The following is a 21,270-nucleotide window of genomic DNA, read 5'->3' on the forward strand; positions in this document are numbered from 1 at the left end:
CAAGAAACTATTAGAATTAATAACCAATTTCAGTAAAGTACCAGGATATAAAATCAACACAAAAAAGTATTAGTGTTTGTTTATACCAACAATGAATAGGATGAGAAGGAAATTATGAAAACAATATTATGCAGTCGCTTCAAGAAAAATGAAATACTTAGGAATTAACCCAACCAAAGAAGTGAAAGACCTCTACAAAAAAAAAAAACTACAGTATTCTGAACAAGGAGATTGAAGAGGACATCAGAAAATGGAAAGATGTTCCTTGCTTGTGGTAAGGTAGAAGCAATATTATCAAAATGGCCGTACTTCCAAAACTGTTATATGGATTCAGTACAGTCCCAATCAAAATATCAAGAGCAGACTTTACAGATCTAGACAAAACAATCCTAAAACTTATACAGAACCAGAAGAGACCCCAAATAGCAAAATATTTCTGGGTAATAAGACCAAAGCATGTGGCATAGCAATACCAGACTTCAAGCTTTACTACAAAGCAATAGTGATTTTAAAAAAAAAAAAGAAAACCAGCATAGTACAGGAACAAAAACAGACACATGCACCAATGGAACAAAACTGGGGATACAGAAACTTCCTCAGACATATTCAGCTATTTGATGTGTGATAAAGGGTCCAAAAGCATATGTTGGAGGAACGATAGCCTATTCAACAAGTGGTGCTGGGAAAACTGGTCATCTGTGTGTAGAAGATTGAAACTGGATTCTTATCTCTCACCATGTACTAAATTAAAATCGAAATGGATCAAAGATTTAAGTATTAAAACAGAAACATTAAACCTGCTGGAAGACAAAATAGGTAACAAACTTGAAGTCATGGGAGTAAGAGAGGATTTTCTAAAGAGAACCTCAATCACACAGGAAATAGCAAGAATCAACAAATGGGATGATATCAGACTAAAAAGCTTCTGTACAGCAAAAGATTCAGTCAGCTGAGAAACAACCTACAAAAATGGGAGAAATTTTTTGCCAGCTACTCCTCAGCCAGAGAACTAATATCTAGAGTATGCAAAGAACTCAAAACTCACCTAAAATTAAAGACCCAGTCAGGAAATGGGATGGAGAAATGAACAGACACTTGGCACAGGTAGAAATATAAATGGCTGCTGGGGATTTAGCTCAGTGGTTCCGGCACCTGCCTCACAAGTGCAAGGTTCCAAGTTTGATCCCCGGTACCAAAAAAAAAAAAGAAAGAAATATAAATGGCCAACAAATATACAAAAAAATGTTCAACATCTTGGGCCATTAGAGAAATGCAAATTAAAGCAACACTAAGATTCCCTGTTACTCCAAAAAACATGGCAATCATTAAGAAATCAAATGCTGGCATGGCTATGGCAAGAAAGGAACTCTACTACATTGTTGATGGGAATGCAAATTAGTACAACTGTTATGGAAATCAGTATGGAGATTTCTCAAAGAATTAAAACTAGAAATTTCATATGACCTAACTATCCCCCTGCTACGTATCTTCCCCAAAGAGCTAAAGTCATCATACTTCATTGATATTTGCATACCAATGTTTATAGTGGCACAGTTCATAATAGCCAAATCCTGGAAGCAGCCTGTATACCCATCAACAGATGATTAGATAAACAAAATGTGGTATCTATATATAATGGAATACTACTTGGCTATAAAGAAGGACAAATTTGAGGCATTTGTAGGAAAATGGATGCATCCTGAAAACGTAATGTTAAGTAAAATTAGTCAGACACACAAGTTTGCATACCTTGTAGCACCCCGTGAGGCAAAGCACAAACAAAGGAAACGATAAAAAATGGATAGAAAGGGACAAGGGACAGATCTCGTCTAGCAGGGGAAAGGTCCAAGGGAACAAGGAGAAGGGTGAGGGGGAAGGGGAGGGGAAATGAAAAGAATAAGGATATGTCGAGCACAAGAACCTACTAAGGCTAACCAACGGAAACATTATAAGCCATAACTCTTGCCAAAACAAACAGTATCAACAAGCATGCAAAAGGGGATTGGGGAACCAGAGTGAGGAAGAGGGAAGGGGGTTATTAAAAACAAGCTGTAATATGTGCGTAACCTCTCCCCAAGATGACTGTACACTGTGAGTTACAAACATGTACTAATAAAATAAAATGAACTGTAAAAAAGAAAAGTAGGGTTCACATGGCTCATGGCAGAGCCAGAGTTGAAACCAATTTCTGTTCTGTCCAACTCCAAAAGCTCCCGCTCTTAACAACTAAACAAGGACACTTTCTCTCCTGTGTTCTCTTGATGTCTGACCTTAGATAGTGCCGCTACCACGACACCCAGAAAAATAAGCTCTGGCATTGCACCCCTGCTCAAAGCGCCCGACCTTCGTCACCGCCCATTTTGATTTTGTTACTCCCATCTCAGGGCAGGCGATTGCCACTCTCACCTGCTACGCAGCCAAAACAGGCATCCTGATCCAAAGCCAGGGTTCCTGGCTCACTGCCCTGTTTCCACAGTCGCTGTTGTTGTGACAGGCACGGGTGATGTATCAGCCCAGAGCAGGGAGCTACGAGCTTGCAGGTGAGTGCTGCTACACACACTGCCGAGTGACAAACTGCCCACACTGCCCTGTGGAAAACAGAGCAGGCCTCGTTCCTCCTGAACATGTTCCTGCAGCAAAGCAAGAGCTTATGTTCAGTTGAACGAAAAGAGCAAGCTGAAGAACAATATGTCTGATGTTACCTCACTGTTCAAAGAACATGTTTGCATATTCAAAGGCAAGTCTAAAGAACAGAAATAAAACTGTTAATAATGACCATCTCTGTATGGTAGGATTAAAGACAAGGTGAGCATTTTTAAAACTTTATACATTTTATAACTTTTTAAAAATTAAAGAAAAAAGTCCATTGAGCTTCACAGTCATGCTATATACCAAAATAGCAAGGGACAGTCATGGAACTGTGCCAAGAAGGCTTATTCGAACAGGCTGGATGGAAATCCTTGCCTACAGGCCTCAATTGCAGTTTTAAGAAACAGACTTACAGGATTTTATCATGGTGATGAATCCGCCGCACAAGCAAAACACCTATGCCCAGCTGTGCTTGCTCTCCAGAAGGCGGGCATGTGTCCCTTAATCTCACCTGTGATCAGTTTATATTGGTGCCCTACCTGTAAATTACCTTCTCTTCCCTCCTGCATGCCTGCCAGAGCTCCCGCTGACACGGGCCACATGTAAATTCAACTTGAGAGCAGGCCCCGGTTCACTCTGTGCTGTGAATCAGGCCAGCAAAGCAACAAACACCTTCTATAAATTAAGTGGCATTCTCCAGAAGAGAACAATCCCCAAAGGTTCAAAGTAGAAATGCTAGGATTACTTCATTTCACCCTACTTTATGCTATTTACAAAGCACCCTGTGATTTACAACACACACTCACAAGCAGGTTCTCATTTGATCTTCATATCAACTTCGTACCAGTGGACAGGGTAGAAAGGATATCTATTTTGTACAAATAAGGAGACTGACGCAAAGGAAAACAATGAGTGAATAGAACCATCCAGAAAGCTAGGAGCAGAGAGCAGAAACCAGGAATGCAGACTCTAGAGTGGTTCTTTATTATTCATCCATTTCAATATTTGCAAATACTGCAGTTCCCTGTTAAGTAGCAGGCCTGTGACCCTTGGTAGCACAACAGAGAGCACTCAGGGTACCACAGCCTGCGGGAAAGGCAGACATCAGGCAAGCGGTCAAAAACTAGTCAGTAGAAAACTGAACACTAGTTGATAGTGCAAATGTAAAATCTAAGACCTGAAAATTAAGGATGAGTAGAAATGAACTTAGCATTCTAGAAATAGCATGTGCAAAGGTCTGGTGGCTTGGGTGAGCAGAGTACATTTAAAGAACTCAAAACTGGATCAGAGGAAGAGAAAAATCAGTACAAGACATATCTGAAGAAAGAAATACAGGCTAGACTATATAGACTCTGTTTGAGCTATATAATGATTGGCACTTTTATCCTAAAACGTACATTCATTGGGTGCAATTGTTTGCTACAGTGAGAAGGAGCTACGTGAGCAGGTGTGCAGTATGAAGTCTTATAAATCACTCTAATGATCATGCAAAATTGCACCCCCAAAACTGCACAGAATTCAGTGTGGTCACCTGTCTCTTGTGCTCCTACATTAGCTCCTGCAGGCTCTGGGATGTATACGATTAGATACCAACAAAAGAAGCACTCAGGACAAATGTCTTCCTAAATAAGGGTCTTCAACTGCCCAGCCTTTTTATTTCATTGCCAGCCATTTTTAATAAGACCTTGTGATTACAAAGTCACCTTAAAAATACAGTTTATCACCTTGAAGCAGTGAATATCAAAATTTATATTGGAATGGTGTAAAACCACATAGGTAACACTGGAGACCAGGGTAATGCATCTATTCCACATTTGTAGAAATGGCCAAATGGCTCATTTGCAGTCGATCATGATTTAAGATTAGGTCCTTGGCCATTACACAGAGCACGGAGGCACATGCAAGGAATACAAATCATGTAAGGACAAAGGGCTGCATCTCTGTGGTACTGAAGCCATGAGCCTCTCAATAGTCCAAGATCCAGAAGAAAAGGACTCATTAAATCTAAAAACAATACCACACAACCCTTCTAGATTCTTCTGATCAGCAATAGTTGGAATTTTTAACAGGGTAGATCTTGGCCCAACTAGAAAGTGGTCCCGTGACATGGTCAGCTCCCCTAGACTCAAAAAGTAACATATGAAGTTTGTCTCTTGGTTTGTTTTTTCCCCCGCTGATAAGTGGGATACCTTGTACTTCTCCTATGAGAAGTTGGAAGTGTAGTCTTACCACAACAGGAAGAGGAAGAAGAGAAGAAGGAGGAAGAGGGAAAAGAACAGGAGGAAGCAGAAAGCCAAGTACTGAGTGTTTATCCAGAGCAGTGGTGGCGAACCTACAGCACACGTCACTTGTTTTTCTTTTAGGACAAAAGATTTTAATGTATGAGTTGATTTTTTCCAAACTAAAGCTTCAGTATTCAGGTTAACTGCAGTGTTGGCACTCTATGATAAATAACTGGGTTTGGGGCTGCAGTTTGGGCACTTGTCTCTAAAAGGCTCGCCATCACTGATCTAGAGAAAGCAGCTTAACTCTCTGGAGTGGACACAGGTGGAGCAGTGGAGAGAGAAGTGGTAGAAAATAAGCACCCTGACAGAAGAAGAGTAAGAAAAAACCCCTGGGATCTGGCTCTAGTCAGCCACTGACTTACCGTGTACTCAGAAAAACTCAGTTCTCTTCTCAGCATTGCAGACGTCCCCACAGATGCATGAACATCCATCTCACAGGGGTATAATGAAGATCAAATGACTATGTGAGCCATCTCTAAAGAAATATAAAACGCCGACCTCAACTTAGTAATGACTGAGCAAAAAGTCTGGGTTTGTCCCTGCATGGCGGCAGACCTCTGAGGCTAAAATGTCAAATTATTCAAGAAACTTGAATTATGCCATTTCCCCAGTCCTTTTCTTCAGCCAAAGACAGCCTCAGACTTGGAAAGCAGGTATTAGCAAAAGTGCACTTAGTGATCAACTTAAGTGTTTTGCAGTGAATATACCAGGATTAATCACAGCCTGGGGCTGTTTACCTCCAAAGGAAATAAAATTCCATTCTGGGTAATACAGGCATTCCGGTTGTCCCCAAGAAGCCAGCTGATGGCCCCACCTTGAAGCCTCTAAGTACATATGTGTGAAATTTTCTGTCAGGAAAGTGATGGCCTCGGGCTAAGAGGCTCTAATGAGTAGGGATTCGACATGACACTCCTGAGGAAGTTAGAGACACATCACTGTACAGGCCTTCAAGGGGAAAAGAAATTATTCACACTCTAATTGCCATAGAAAACCCCCTGGCGAAGGTCCAGGCACATGAATAGCTGGTTCAGTAGCTCTGCAACCTCTGCTGGGAGGAACATTCCCCGGAAGGTTAAAAGGGTAAGGTGAGTGGGGGTTCAGAAGTCAACCGAAGGTGAGGTTAGGGCAGGAAAAGAGCGCACAGAACTCCCCTTCCCAGCTTCCTCACCCTCACACTCCACTCTCCACACTTCCCAGAAGAACGCTGAACATACCCTGCTATAGATCTATTTCCTGGCACCCAACAGTTCTAGCTGCTATTATTTATAACATTAGTTTAATTAAAGCTTCCAGGGAGATAGAGGAATTTTTTACAGTAGTACAGAAAATCAGTTCTTTCCAAAGACAACATCAGCACCCTGCTCTAGCTCGAAAACGAATGCAGCAATTGGAATTTTCTTCATTTAAGAAGTTCCCATGGCTCATGTAGTTTTCATTCCCCAGTGCTCCTTTCCAACCAGCAAAACACAAGAGGAACAGTGACAACAGATGTACAAATGCATATATTTTTCATATAGGGTTCCATCTCATGTACTGTTCTGGCTTGAAATTTCATTACTTCTCCTTGCTTTCCTTTTGGAAAAAAATAACCAAGTATATCCATCAAAAGCCCAGTGTAAAGTTATAGCAATAAAGATGGAAGCATCAATTTTTTCTATAAGAAAACATTTATTTCTCTAACAGATTATTTCTCCTCCATTCACACTATCTAGACCCATATCTGTGTAATATGACAGCACAAGATGTGGCTGAAGGCCGACAGATGAAACCGCTATGAATTACAAATGAAACCTTATTTTTCTCTCTAGTCTAATACCTCTTGGGCCTCGTGTATCTACTAAAATAACTTCTTGCCAATCTACTGGTGGTCTTTGCCAACAAACCATCAGATAAAGGGCAGATTCTGTTGTAGTATTTTTTAAAAATCCTTTTCATGGAAAATTTGAAAACCCAGAAATGCAGATTGATGGGGAGGAAATGAAGCTACTCCTATCATCCACTTCAATGAATCTTTCCACCCCCTACCTGTCTCTGCCAGTGAGGTCACAGTTAACTAAAGGCATATTTAAACCCACTAAGGAACAAAAGAAAAAGATGAAAGTTCTTGAAAAGTCAAAATTAGAAATAGGTCAGCTACTGATGTCAATAGAGCACAGGGCAAAGTTAAACACAGAATCCACTTAAGGAGGTTGAAATAGATAACCTCTAGGGTACACAGCATAGGTGGAAGTGTACGGGCCATGTCATCACGAGGCATGCAACAATACAGAGCCAAGGCTGCCTCAACAATTAGGCAATCAATTTCTATTTCTCCAAAGAATCTACAACTTTGAATATATCACATTAGCCACCTACATCTTTACATTCACTTTCAATATTACTCAGATCTCTGTGACTCAGCAGCATCAAAGGGATTTTTCCTTCAGTAGTCAAAGGATGTGTTTTGTCTTTCAATAGCACAACTACCCATCATCTGCTTGCTACACTACATAGCTCTATCTTGTAGGTCACCAAGCTCCCAAGGCCTCCGTGACCAGGGCAAGCTTCACCCCACCTCATGAGCTGTCCACTGTCATATGTCTGGCACAGAATACTTTGGAAGAGAGAAAAGGCACAAGGTGGAGAAAACAAAAAGCTAATATCCCTTAGCATCCAAAAATGCATATTCAGCCTTTACTTCAACAAGGAAGGAGGTGAGTGATTTAAAAAAGACAGAGAGCACGTAGGAAAAGTAAGTTTTGGTCTTTGATCCTCAGCCAAACACTGCCTATCAACCAACATTTAAATTCAGATGATTGCAACAACACCCCCGGCCCACCCCCACACCCCCGTTTTACCACACAAGTGGCCCTGGGAAGAGGGTGGGCTGGGTTACTCTCCAGGGTCCTGAAAGAAAAGACCCACACTCGGGAACAGGCACTACAATGAGACAGAATCAGAGATGCCCCAAAAGCCAAAGTTGGAAGGAAACTTACAAGTCATCTAGTTCTACCCCTTGTTGTATACTGAGAAAGCTAACACTCAGCGACAACAAATACTTTGCCTGGAGTCATACATATTTAACAATATCTTTCAGGGCTAAAAGGCCAGATTTTCAAAGTAGAGAAGGAAATGGAAATGCTATCCTGCTCATCATCCATGTGGACTTCAAGAGATCCCAGAAATTATAACAAATGAGCTTCTTCGCTTCCTAAAACCTTACACCCCTTCCTAAAAGCCTTCATAATTTGAACTCATGAGTTGGGGCTATGTGAATAAATTTCTGAACACCACACACACACACACACACACACACACACAAGAATTAGGAAGGCAAGAAATCACGCCACATTCTCAAAGCACGGCCATGATCAACAAAAGATTTTTCTTCCCCACTCTGCCTCCGTGACCTAGTTTTAAAGTGATGCTGTCAGTGTACAACCAGGCACCACTGTACTGGACTACAGACCAGGAGACAATCACAGACTATTGGAGAATCTTGGTTAGGTCCCAGCATTCAGAAAAGCCTCAAGGACCTGCTTGGGCTCAGAGCCTGTGCTACATCAGGGGTCCACACCCCACATAAGGTCCTGGATCCCTGCAGCATAAGTCACTGCTTCTATAGAGGTTAGGACCTGGCTAAATTGTACTTTTCTCCGGAATAATACTTTACAATCTTCTTTGTATGATGGTACATGTCTATAGTACTTACTGATACTATATAGTTATATAGTAGCTTGAAACTTTCAGAAGGTTTGACATGACCCTGGAGCTACATTCTTACAGCCCTCTGGTAGAAAAGTCATTATTACTCATTATAAATGTAAGCATTAATTGTTCTTGGCATATGAATGAATGAATGAAACAAAAAACTAAGACACAGATTGTCTTCATAAGCCTACATCATATAAAATGCACATTTTATAAATGGTAACACTGAGACAAGAATTTAGAATTCATTTCGGTCTAGGTTAAGCCACAGAACTCCTGTCCCTGGAATGTGGAACATGGAAAAGGTCTCCTCCCTCCCTTCCCTTTCCTCCCCCATGCTTCCCTTGTTGCTCTCCCTGCAGGCCTTCGCTCACTGCCAACTTGATTGTATTCACCCATACCCACTGTCCCCTCTCCGCATTATGATTGGCTTTGTAATGCCTACAACACAAACTTTGTTTCAACCCCATCTCTCAGGTGACTGCCAAGTCATGTAATGGCAAAGCTGTGAAGCTGCAGAAACTGTCATGCACTTGTATCTGAGACAGTAAGCAACTGAGAGGCTACTCCACATCTCCAGAAATGCTCCTTGCTGTGATTCCCCCACCCCTGACTGTATCCACCAGGAATGCAGCAATCTATCATGCACTGCCTCGCGTCAGTGCTTGTATATCGCCTGGTACTGTTACCTCGGCATGTCCTATCTTCCTGCCTTGCTGAGCATCTCTTCCTAGACGGAGGGTCTGGAGCTGCTCTGTCAGTTGGGCATGAGGCCTATGCTAGCTTCCTAATTTCATTTTAATTGCTGTGATGATGAGCTGCAGCACACATCTCTGTTTCTGAAGTGAAGACTGTATCAGGCAGGGAACCAGCAGATCGAGGGCCTGCGCCTGCTCTCTGCGAGCCATGGCCTTTGATAGTCATCTCTTAACTGCACCCTGCCCGCTGTAGCAATATTTGTGATACTTATATCCAATGCTTGCATGTAATGTAGTGCATTATACACATGGCTTAACTACTTAAGGACAATGAAGTTAATGAGTTGATGTTTGCAAATCCTTTAAGAGCTCTCCAGAAGGAAGATGCCATATCAACATACTTCACTGTAAGATATCTGCATATAGAAACAGACGCTGGTATCCTGAAAGTACTCTGAAATATTACACGGGAACCTTGAATGACCGACTTGTTCTGTGATTTATAGTAAAGGCTGTTTCTGATTCTGCATTTTCTTCAGGATCGCCTGAATACGAAACTTCGATGAGCTGATGGTTAAAAAATAACAAATGTTAGAAGAAACATATAAATATTTATTGTCCAGACTATAATCACTGAACTAACTCCTGGTCAGGGTGACAGGGCTTCAGGTTGTGTGAGTGTGAGTGTGAGTGTGTGTATGAACACTTGTACAACTCTGAACAAATGAAAAAAGAATTCCTAACTCTGCTTAAATGTGACAAGCCGTTGGTAGGAGATAATTTTTCCAGCAGTGCGGCATCAGATTTAGAGTGAGGAAGCTCACGTATCGCACATGGTGCTGGGTAAAGGCTGAGGATGTGCCACTTGAATGGGAAACAGCATGAAGTCCACCTCTTAGCTGTCCACTGTCACTCTGGGCCCAGATGCTGGAAGTGAACCTTTCCACATCTCTCCAGGCCTCCGTTGCTCTTATCAGCTGTCAAATCAGCCTGCTCAGGGGCCTTTGGTCCAGGCTTTCTCAGATGTCCCGGGAAAGGGATCCATTATGGAGCTGGGGAAGGTTTCAGATGAATTTAAATGTCTAAGTGAATAAGCCATGAACTTTCTGGTGGCCAGGACTCTTTTTACTTACCTGTATCCTACACAGCCTGGCAGAGATAATATGCCCCATAAACTAACTGATGGGCTGATTGAAAATTAAAAGTTACCAAAGAAAGGAAAGAAAATTCGTTTCTCTTGGTGCTGAATAGAGAAGATCACTTATGTGAATCTCAGGTGTTGATGGATTTTTGTCCTTCGAGTAATGAGGACAGCCTGCCAAGTGAGCTGAGAATGGAGAGAGAGAATGGAAAGAAGATTAGTTCAGGCCTTACTCTGGGCTTTGCTGGCAACTATTAATATAAAAGGAAGAAAAACCCAAGGCAATGGAGATAATCAGCCTGGCCACCAACTGAATATTTTCTTTTATGTTTCTAGCTTGAGGTAATCTGCTACCGGTACACTGAGAGCATCTAACTAGACCCAGCCAAACAGCTGAAGCAAGGAAAAAAGTGTAAGTCCCAGTGGCAAGCAGAAAGTGTTGAACGACTGACTAAAATAGCAGTTGCTTTTCTTGTGACAAGTTGTGCAATTAGGTCTGAAAAAGCTCCGTTTCTCGATTCTAACCTTAAGAAAAAATAGTGGAAAATCCTGCCACGCTGAAATTCTTCAGAGCAATAGAACTGCCTGGGAAATTTCGTCTTCCTGATTCTAGGTGTCTTTCTGACTATCCACAGCATGTCCCCCTTGGGAAGATTTCCTGGTGTGCTTGTGATTTTGTCTTGGGGAGTGTGTGTTATTAGCACACCGTGGAGGCAGTATGGAAGGGTAGTAGGACAAAGGTTTGGGAGCTACTTTGGCTCCAAGTTCCATTTCGATGCTCATTATATTATGTGATTAAAAGTTACCTACATACCTCTCTGAGCCTAATCATTTACAGATCTGTAAAATGAGTCAAATAAAACTGTCCCCATATGCCTATCGTCAGGAAGGTTTAGCCTAGACCATCACTCAACCTGTAGGGCAAGTTCAATAAATGTAGGTCTCTTCTCCCAATGCATTGCAATGGACTCATTCATGGGAACCCACAATCTTTCCAGACAGCACAAAACATATGAAAGAGCTGCACAGCCTAGAAGTCAGAGGCACCTGTGAGTCAGACGGGTTCAGATCCTAGTGCTGTCACTTATGAGCAGCAGGACTGCAGACAGAGGAGATACTGCTAGGTTGATCATTTTAAAAAAGAAAAACCTAACAGCACTGGTATGACATGAGTTAATCTACTAAGGACCTAAGCACAGCCAGCGCTCTGTACATGTTACCTATCATCTCTGCTTGTAACCTAGTCAGCAGAACAACAGTGGTTAGGGGTTTGAGGAAAACAAGAACATAACTCTAAGGGTGAGAAGGATTGAGAAATAAGAATCTCCAGGTGGTATGGAACACATGACTGAGAGAATAAAAATAAGCCTTTGTGAAATCTCCTCTCTGTGAGAGTAGCCTCGATAAGAAATGGTAGACCAGCATCTCGATATATGATGAGCTTTTGCTACTCTAAGGTCGGCTAGTGCTTGCTAGGAAGAAACTTGTAAAGAGGATCAGTTTGTTTTGTGCACTAGACCTTGTCCTCTCCTTAATCCTTTTTTCTATCTTTCCAGGGCTCTGCTTCAGGTACTTGGTTTTGCAAGCCCTTGTTTCTTTGCTGCAACCCAGCTTCTCCACCAGCTCCATCCTCTCTACCTAAACCAGGGATCTTGTGATTCAGCATCAAGCACCCAGCCTTGCCTGCCTGCATGAAAACCACAAGGTGAACTTCCTAAAAATATATGCACAGTAGAATATTATTCAGCCATAAAAAATGAAATCCTGTCATTTGAGACAATGGAGTGGAACTGCAAAACATCATGTTAAATGAAATAAGCCCGGCATAGCAAGAGAAATATTGAATGTTCTCACTCATTTGGAAACTAAAAAAGTTGATCTCATTGGAGAAAAAGAGTAGAATAATGGCCGAGCATTTGGGGGTGGGTAGAAAATATTGAGATAATGGGAACCAAAATGAAAGTAATTAGAAGGAATTACTTCTAGGGTTCTACAGATGGGTAATTATAGACTACAACAACTTATTATGTATTTGAGAACAACTAGAAGGGTATAAAGATTCCTAACATATAAAACTGTAAATGTTGGAGGAGATGCAAATACTAATTGCCCTAATTTGATGACTACAAATTGTATACATGTATTAAATTATCATAATGTATCCCATAAATATGAATAAATATTATGTGTCAATTAACATTAAAATATAAACATATAGCTTCTCTGGTTCCACCTTCATTGAATTTGATCCAATAGGTCAGAGTCAGAGCTTGCCTATACATATTTTTATAAGTTGCTCGAGTAATTCTTAAGTATAGTCAGATTTTGGAATCGCGTTTCTAGACTTTTCCTAAACAGAAGTCAAAATTTTTCTCTCCTATGGCTCAGTCTTTCAGAGCCTTTTTGTCCCCTGACCTATCTAAAAACTTATTTGTGTTTTGAGTCCTTGAATAATTAATTGGTAAAAACTTCGTATGTTTTACACAAAGATTTTACACAAAAGATGTTATGCCATTAGCCAAAAAGTGAAAAATGTCAAGAGAAGAAAAGATCATGGAGACTCCCCTCCTCCCATCTTATAAATAGACCCTAAAGCTACAGCTTTCCTACCCCCTTCCCATTATCCTCCATGGTAGCCATGAAGGACATTCAAGTGGATAAAAGTTTGGAGACAAAGACAAAGAGGCATCAGAGATGTGCAGATTAAATAACAACCACCACCACCACAAACATATATTCAGCATCAAAGGCAAAGCACCAAGTACTTTACAAGGAATATTTCAACATTCCCATTGGTAAATCAAAGGGGACATTTGCTGATAAACGCACAATTAGATAATTTCACCCTTGTGTGTACGTAGACAAACTAAGACGGCTACAATGTCACCAGGTGACAGATCTAACAGGACCACTGTCTTATATGCCTCCTGTTGTTGACTAAACCATAATTATGTTCTGCATAATTAGTATTAGCAATTACACATTCATATTTGTATTCCTGTTTTACAAATGAAGAAGCTGAGATGCAAAGAAATTAACCTGCCTAAATTTACACAGCGAACAGGAGAGTATTTCACAGGACCCAGAGAATATGTAAGAGCTTGAAACTGCAGCTTAGCAGAGACAGAGCTGGTCTTCTCTTTTTTTCTCCAAAAAGAACAATATCAAGAAATAATAAAACTTTGGGGAGAAAGAAGCAAAACAATGCATGGCAAGAAAATGGCAGTATCTCCAGGACTTTCCAGATGAGAATTACCAAACTCGAGGCTCTGAAGCCTCTTTCTGGCATACAGTTGAGGAAAGCAAGCAGTGCCCTTCCTTGGACAGCCTAGGGGTGGGAGGTCATGGGGAACAGGAGTGCCTAGCAGGCTACTTTCGCTGTAGAAAACCAAACCTGCCAATGAGCTCGGGAAGGAAGAGCTTTCTGCAGGCTGCCCGGGCCAGGTCTACAGGATAAAAAGGAGCCAACAGATTCTATGGAAACTGTTCAGCCATACATATTATATCTAGTTGAGTCTAAAATAATTCAGAAGTCCAGAAAGCATCTTAAATAGATCACATCAAAATGGATTAAGATTCACTTCAATATGGCAGAACTTCCCTTGAATCTGACACTAATTTCCTGCCCTTTCAGGTCTTCTACAAGAGACTGCAGAGCTGGAAAGACAAGCAATCTTTGAGACTCTCCTCATCATATGCACAGTCTACAGCTGACTAATCTTCAAAGGCCCCTTTCTTATCCCCAACATTACATTCTGCTCCCTGGACTCACAAGCAAGCCTTGTGTTTGAACAGCCATTTTAACCTTGATGGCACCATCAATGAGAACTAATAATGCATGGACACTTCTTGGAATGCAAAAAATAAAAACATTCTCTGTAATTGGACTCGGATCAGTATCCATAAGGATTTTCAGGAGGTTCTGCAGAGATCAAAATATCTCCCTTGACCACCATTATCCAGATGCCCAGCCACAAATGACCCAATAAAGACCAATGGTCTTTTCTCCTCTTCAGTCATCAGTGCCAAACATGAGACACACCCCCTTCTCACCAAAACACACAGCCTCCAGGGGAAACCCAGCCTCACAAATAGTCCTGCCACCCTCTAACAAACTAGAAGGCTTATTCCTCTGCAGGGAGTGGAAGACATCAATTCCAAAAGAGTCAAAGAACAGCCTCTTTAAGAAGACTCCCTTTGGAAAAGATATTTAAGGAAAGTTGTGTTTGATGAAGTAAAACAGAATCAGCTGCTTCGATAGCACAGGCTTCTCAGATTCATTCTAAGGGAGACTGGCTTATTCGCTTCCAGGTGGAACGAACTCAACAACAATATATCACAGTTAACTGTAGTCACAACTCCATGGAATTTCAACCAGGGCCTAGAGCACACTGAGGTGCACTTAATATTCCCCAATCTGCAATCAACCTTTTGTACATTTGTTCCTAATCACAGGGTACAGTTTCATCTTAATGAACTGTTTTCTTACTGTATTACAGTTGGCCATTTCAGCATGCCTAATGGCCCATTCAATAGGTTAAATGACAATTAAGGTCCCTTAGTTCTGTTTCCTAGCAAGTCTTGGAGGGGTCTGATTTTTCCCCCTCCCCACTGCTTGATTTCAAGGGCAGAATCATTAAGGATCAAAGACAACGACTTACCGATTGCAGTCCACATGGAGCAAGAGGTGAGAGGCACTAACTGACAGAGCGACCTTGTGCCACTGCCCGTCTGCCATCTGGTAGGGAAATGCCTCTGTCCTGGGCTTCCCCTTATGCATGTAGCGATATCGAATCTCATCCCTCAGGCCACTGCTCTCCAGCTCAAAATAGCTGTATGCAAAAGAACAAAAATTTGTTTTATTTTAGTTCTGGGTCGCATGGCAATCATCAGCCCCTGGACCCACCAGGCTTCTCAGAACCTAAAATCAGCTAAACACCACACAAAGAGCCATGAATGACCCGAGATCAACTGTACCCCATGGGACCCAATTCACCCATTGTCTGAAAGCCCTTATGGCAACAACTTGAGCCTCTGAAATGAAGATCAGTAGGTCCACCATGAGGTAAGGAGTCACAAGCTAATTAGCAAAGCCTGCTGTGGTATTTCTTACATACTTAAAAGCACAGGTCAGGGGCCGGGGATTTAGCTCAGTGGTGCCACCGCCTGCCTCACAAGCCCAAGGTCCTGAGTTCGCTCCCCAGGTACCAGAAAAAACCAAAAAAAAAGCACAAGTCAGAACCCTCCTCCTATTGTCTAAGAAAGGCCATTCATGTGGAAAGGATTTATTGATGTTTATTTTTAGAACTGTCATTTTAACTGTTTCAAGAGTTAATGAGAAATACAAGTCATATTAGACATCGGGGATTGAAATACACTACAAGAGCAAAGGGATTAGTTAAGTCTTCCTCCTCCTCCTCCTCCTCTCCCTCCTCCTCCTCCTCCTCGCCTGGACAAAGTTTTAACTGGACAATTCCTAGAGGATGAGTAGAGGAGAAAAAGTTGAAGCTACTCACATATGAATCAGTACTTCAAATTATCCCAGAATAAAATGTTCAACTGGCTTCTCTTTCCTAAGATTGTTATGTTTTCCAGACCCATGAGAAATTCTTAGTGCCATTATTATAATCAGACTTTAGTCCAAAAGTACAGCAAGTAAGTTTGGGACACGCTTCAGACACCCACCAGATCGGGAGCCTTCAAGGATGACGACAGCATTTCATCTTCAGCACCTCTCTTCTGAGATGAGACACTGTCACTGTCATCAACATTGGGCCTGACCCGGCCGCTGGGCATTGCACTAGTGTGTCACATTCACTATCTAATTTATTGTCCACAAAACCTCAAAATTGATATTATTATCCCTTTTTAAACATTAAGAAATTGAGATTCAAGGATTAGGTAACATACCCGAGACAAGATTTAAACTCAGATCTCAATTTGATAGTCTGTGTACTTTTCAGCAGTTTACTGTCAACCCAGAGGGCACTCTCAGTCATGGCAAGGATGACCTTGATGCCAACCTCCTACAATGTGTCCATAGGACAACTCAAGAGCTACTCACCTGGACAGGGACCACACAATGGCTAGATTTGGAAGGACCTGCTGCCTCTCTTCTAACCCACTGGGTGGGCCTGACCCTAATAGCTAGACTGTATTTAATCTAAAATATAAAGTGCACCTTCTATGAGGATGAAATGAACATATCATGAAATTCAGCCTATATTATCCATGACTCCCAAAGCCCATGCCAGAGAACAAATGCTCATTTCTTGCTCTTCTCTCACAATGGATCTTCCCGAGAGAGAAGTCCGTGGGAAGGAGAATCAAAACCAGCCTGTGACCCACAACTCTTATGCCAGTACAAAGAACCAGGTGCAAATTGAAGAGATTATTTATACAGTAGCAGCCAGGGTCTCAGGCCCAGGTGCATACATATTAGTAATAATTAATAAAATGCAATTTTATAAGATCAGAAAGGAAGAACTTCCTTAAAATTTATCTTAAGGAAATTCTCCAATTTTATCTAAGCAACTAAAACAGTAGAAGAATTAATCAGGTAACTTAAAAGTCAAGAAGATCTTGGAGATTATCTGATCATTCATTAATTCACTCTGCATGTCTTTACTGAACATATAATGAAAGAATTAAAGCACATTAAAATACAGATCATCTCTTAAAATGTTTTGAGACTAACAAAGAAGATACTAAAATGTGTCCCTCCCCACCAAAACAGTAGAAAGTAGCCTAAGAGATAGGAAAAAAGAAACAAGGGAAGGTGACATTGAATGAGTGGATGCCATGTGCCAAGTGCTTTCACAAACCTCATCCCATTTAATTTTTAAATGGACATTATTATTCCTAGTTCACTAACATGATCAGAGCTATTAAGTGCTTTGCCCAAAATCCCTCAGCTCCAGTATAGAAAAGCACCATGATCTTAGAGTGGAAACTTTACCAAGATCCAAATGTCACAAGAAATCTCTCAATTACTTTATTTTGACCAATAAGTGACTCCTGGGGGAGAGGACATGACCTTAAAAGAACTTCAATCGATGACAATTAGATATGTTTATAGAAATCGGCTGATGCAATCATTAAAGAGGGAAGTAAATACATTTAACAGGATTTAATCAGTATTCCTGGGGCTATGGCCTCATTGAGCAAGTGCTTAATGTATTATAAATAGATCATTTAAAGATCACTTCACAAAGCATTGGAGTAAATGATTACCTTGTGGTAATCACAAACATACAGATATGAGAAGAGAAATCTGACTCTAAGTTACACAAGTGAACACTTGTATCTTAGGGGACGGTTTCAGACAGCATCAAAGAGTGCTGCATCTCAAACAGCTTGGATGAAATTCAAGACCTTCAAGACCATGTGTTTTTGCAAAAGAGTATGTTAGATAACTGGCAAAGTGATGCCAGGGGTGAGAATAAGCAGTGAATGAAGACTGAGAGGGGAGTACAACAACTATTTCCAGGCAATAACTCGAGCAGAGACATGAGACTTGACCCCGACAGCAACTTGGAGGGGTTATTGTTGACCTGGCGGGACTTAGCCATAGTAGGGCAGGGGAAACCTTGATTTGCAGTAGAGCCTTGTCCCCTACAGTGTGGCTTGCAAACAATCATCACCAGTGCTCATTCAGATTCCTGGGCCCCACCCAAGACTTCCTGAATCAGAACCTGCATTTCAATAAGACCCTGGATGATTCAGATGCACATTAAAGTTTAAGAAGCACTGCAGTGGAGTACACCAGGTGTTGCTTTACTTTCTGGCCAGCTGGCTGTAATGAAGGGAGCAGAAGTCTGACCCTATTAGCTGGTGACTAGGAGCCATGTGGTGCTGGCAGGGAGAGGAAAGAGATTGGGAGCGATCGGAAGCAACTGTCTGGGGAGCAGTCCAGCCATGACCGCCCTCACTCTTCAGGCGTCAAGGGCTGTGGGTCTTTCCAGAGTCTGGAGAGGGAGGGAGAGCAGGTCTCAGAGTGACAGAACCACAGCTGGATTTGTCGGCAGCTCTTCTCCCCTTAGCTTGGGACCTCAGCCAAGTGTGCGGTTCCAAAGAACTGCTCTTGCTCCCAGAGAAGCCCGCTCTCATTGTAATATTTAAAACAAGCAATGATATTCCTTCCTAATTTTTTTCTTTTTCAGGCCAAACATTCTTCCTTTATACTCCTTTTCCCCACCTATACTATGAACCCCTCCTGGATACGGATTCTGCCAAATTCCTCTTTCTAGACACTTCTCCATGTTGCTCACCAGGCTCTTCCCATGGTCAAATCCATCCATTTTCCACTTCGGTTAAGCATCTAGGAATAAAGGCACCTGTGCAGATGTGGACTAATGCAAAGTACAGTGACCTTATCTCCTGCTTCGCTCCGGGCCGTGCACAGGCGTGGATGCCTCCCACTGTTCACACAGACTTCCCATCAACGGAAGCCCAAGTCCTTTCACACATGGTGCTGTGGGGACAAATCTATCCCGGTGTCTCCAGAGCTGAACCTTGAAGGCCCAAGCCTTTGCTTAAGCTCGAGGCAGACCCTACTCTAGAACCTGAGTAACTCTTCCAAAGTCCACCCGTAGGTAGTAGGTAAAATCAGTATTACTGTGAACTGAAGTTAAATTTCGTAGGGTTAGCTGAAATCCATGGTATATTTAGAAACAAAATTCAGGAGAGTAATTCTAAATGATATAGAGAGATGAATATCACACGAGTCATTGTTATTAAAATGTTTATCACTTCCCCAAATTTGGTACAATATAACCCAATTTGCGATTGAGTGTGTATATATATATGTAGAGAGAGATTAGGAACTACATTTATCTCATAAGACAATTTGTAGAATATGACTGGAAAATAAAATCAATGTTTAAATTTTTAAAGTTCTATTGCATTAAAAGATACAATGCCATTAATCCCCCTCAAAAGCCCCCTCTCACTTCGAACACACTTATGCCACCATTCTTGCCACTTTCTGAAGCAGTTCTGGAAGTCCTCTTTTAGTTGCACTGTCCTGGCTGTCTTGATGTCCTGAATTGATTCAAAACACTTGCCTTGCATGGTCACTTTCACTTTGGGGAAGACTCAGAAGTCCAATGGTGCCACACTTGGTGACCAAGATGCATGAGGACACCGTATAGTGTCTTTATGAGCTGCCTTTCTGTTGGATGGCTCTAGACATTGGCATTTGGAGCAGTTATTTTACCACATCTCAAAAGGATTCATGAAGGAAGACTTCTAGAACCACTTCAGAAAGTTGGTAAGAATATGAGATAAATGTGTTCAAAGCAGGACAGAGTGTTCTGAGGGAGGCTGATAGCAATGTTTTTTGCTATAGTAACTTTTTAAAATTTAAACATTCACTGTGGTTTTTAATCACACAATATGAAGAGTAGGTATACTCAAAGTACTAATGTGGTTATTACTGAATGAATGTGTAGTTCCTGTACACAAGGACGAATACAGTACAAGTTAATTTTAAATGTTAATCAGTACTAATTCATTAGCGAAGATAAGAAGTCTCTATAAAGGTCTCTCTTCCAGCTACTCTATAAGGTATCTATTGTCTAGAGAAATACATTACACTTTGAAGAACTCCAGAGTTATTGCTATACCTACTCCAGTAGTGTCCCCTCTGTGGCCCTGAACAAGCAATTTCTTTGTGGAACTCTTGGTGGGAGATCAAGACTGGACAGACTTAGAAATGAAGGCCACACTCCTATCCAGTGTTTACCTCTGGCTGGAATTCTTGGGTCAGGGGGTAAAATCCCAAAGATGATGAAAAAATTAGTTTCCCAGCACTATGTATGACCTCAACAAAAGGTAATTCCATCTTTGTGAATGATAATATCAATGATAACAAAAATGATACAGCTATCATTACTGACACTTACTGAGTACTTAATCATTAGCAGAAATGCCTTTAGAATTTTATATTTCATATCAAAATAATCCTATCACAAGCTAGTGATGTTTATTTGTTATTTGCTTTAAAAATACTTCTATAGCACTGAATGTAAGCCGTGGACTATTCTACAAATATTTATTAATTTAATCCTCAAAATGACCTTCAAAATTACTATCATCTCTATTTAATATAGAAAGATTAAATAACTTGCCCTAAACTACAAAAGTAGATAGAAGCAGAACAAGAATTCAAAGAAGACCAGTCAGTATGGCTCAAAGGTTAATGCTTTATATAGCAACCCAAGGCCCTTATTTTTAACCACTGCTTCTTTTTACAGATGAGAAATTAAAGGTCTGGAACTCATACAGCCCTGGGTGGCAGAACTATGGCCTATCTCTGGGTCTCACACACACCAAAGCCAATGCTCCCAATGGACGCATCCTTTACTCCCTACTGCATCACGTGTTTCAAAGATGGTATCACTAATATATTCATACAATAAACATAAAAACTGTGACTCCAAATGATAAAGTGCCTCGTGGGGCATCACATAACTCCTAAGATTCAAACCTGGGTCCGCTCAATTCTATACCCGAGTTCTTCCCACCACACTGTGCTCCTCCCTGGGGACAGTGCCATGATCCCAGCAGGATCAGAGGGCAGAGAGTTCAAGTGCACTAATGATGCTCCACGCCACCGAGCACTCTCCTACAGGTACAGGTGCCAGCCCTGTTCATTAGGCTCTTGTCATTCAGAGAGAAAAATGCTGTAGCTGCTCACACTGGAGCTCTGTTCCCTCTCCTGGGCCTTTGCCCAATGCTGGAATAATGAAGAGAAAAGGCCAAATGCACCAGGCACATATAATACTATGTCCTAACTCAGGCTGGTTTTCTCACAGAAGACATGCATTGAAAAAGAGGCAATGACATAAGTTTTAAATAAATAGTA

At 41.4% G+C, this 21,270-nt stretch overlaps 1 protein-coding gene across 7 annotated transcripts in view; it reads right to left on the bottom strand.

Annotated features, from left to right (window-relative positions):
• Positions 1-21,270, bottom strand: part of Nell1 (neural EGFL like 1) — an 813,237-nt gene that overhangs the window by 638,385 nt on the left and 153,582 nt on the right. For all 7 annotated transcript variants that reach the window (XM_087211541.1, XM_004851562.3, XM_004851560.3 and 4 more), the window contains exon 4: positions 15,065-15,235. In XM_087211541.1, coding sequence (XP_087067667.1) covers positions 15,065-15,235 — 171 coding nt within the window. The remainder of the gene's footprint in view (positions 1-15,064; positions 15,236-21,270) is intronic.

Source organism: Heterocephalus glaber, unplaced genomic scaffold (genome assembly GCF_053883595.1).
Source record: "Heterocephalus glaber isolate CG9 unplaced genomic scaffold, H.glaber_assembly_v1.0 deba00001428, whole genome shotgun sequence".
Taxonomy (NCBI): domain Eukaryota; kingdom Metazoa; phylum Chordata; class Mammalia; order Rodentia; family Bathyergidae; genus Heterocephalus; species Heterocephalus glaber.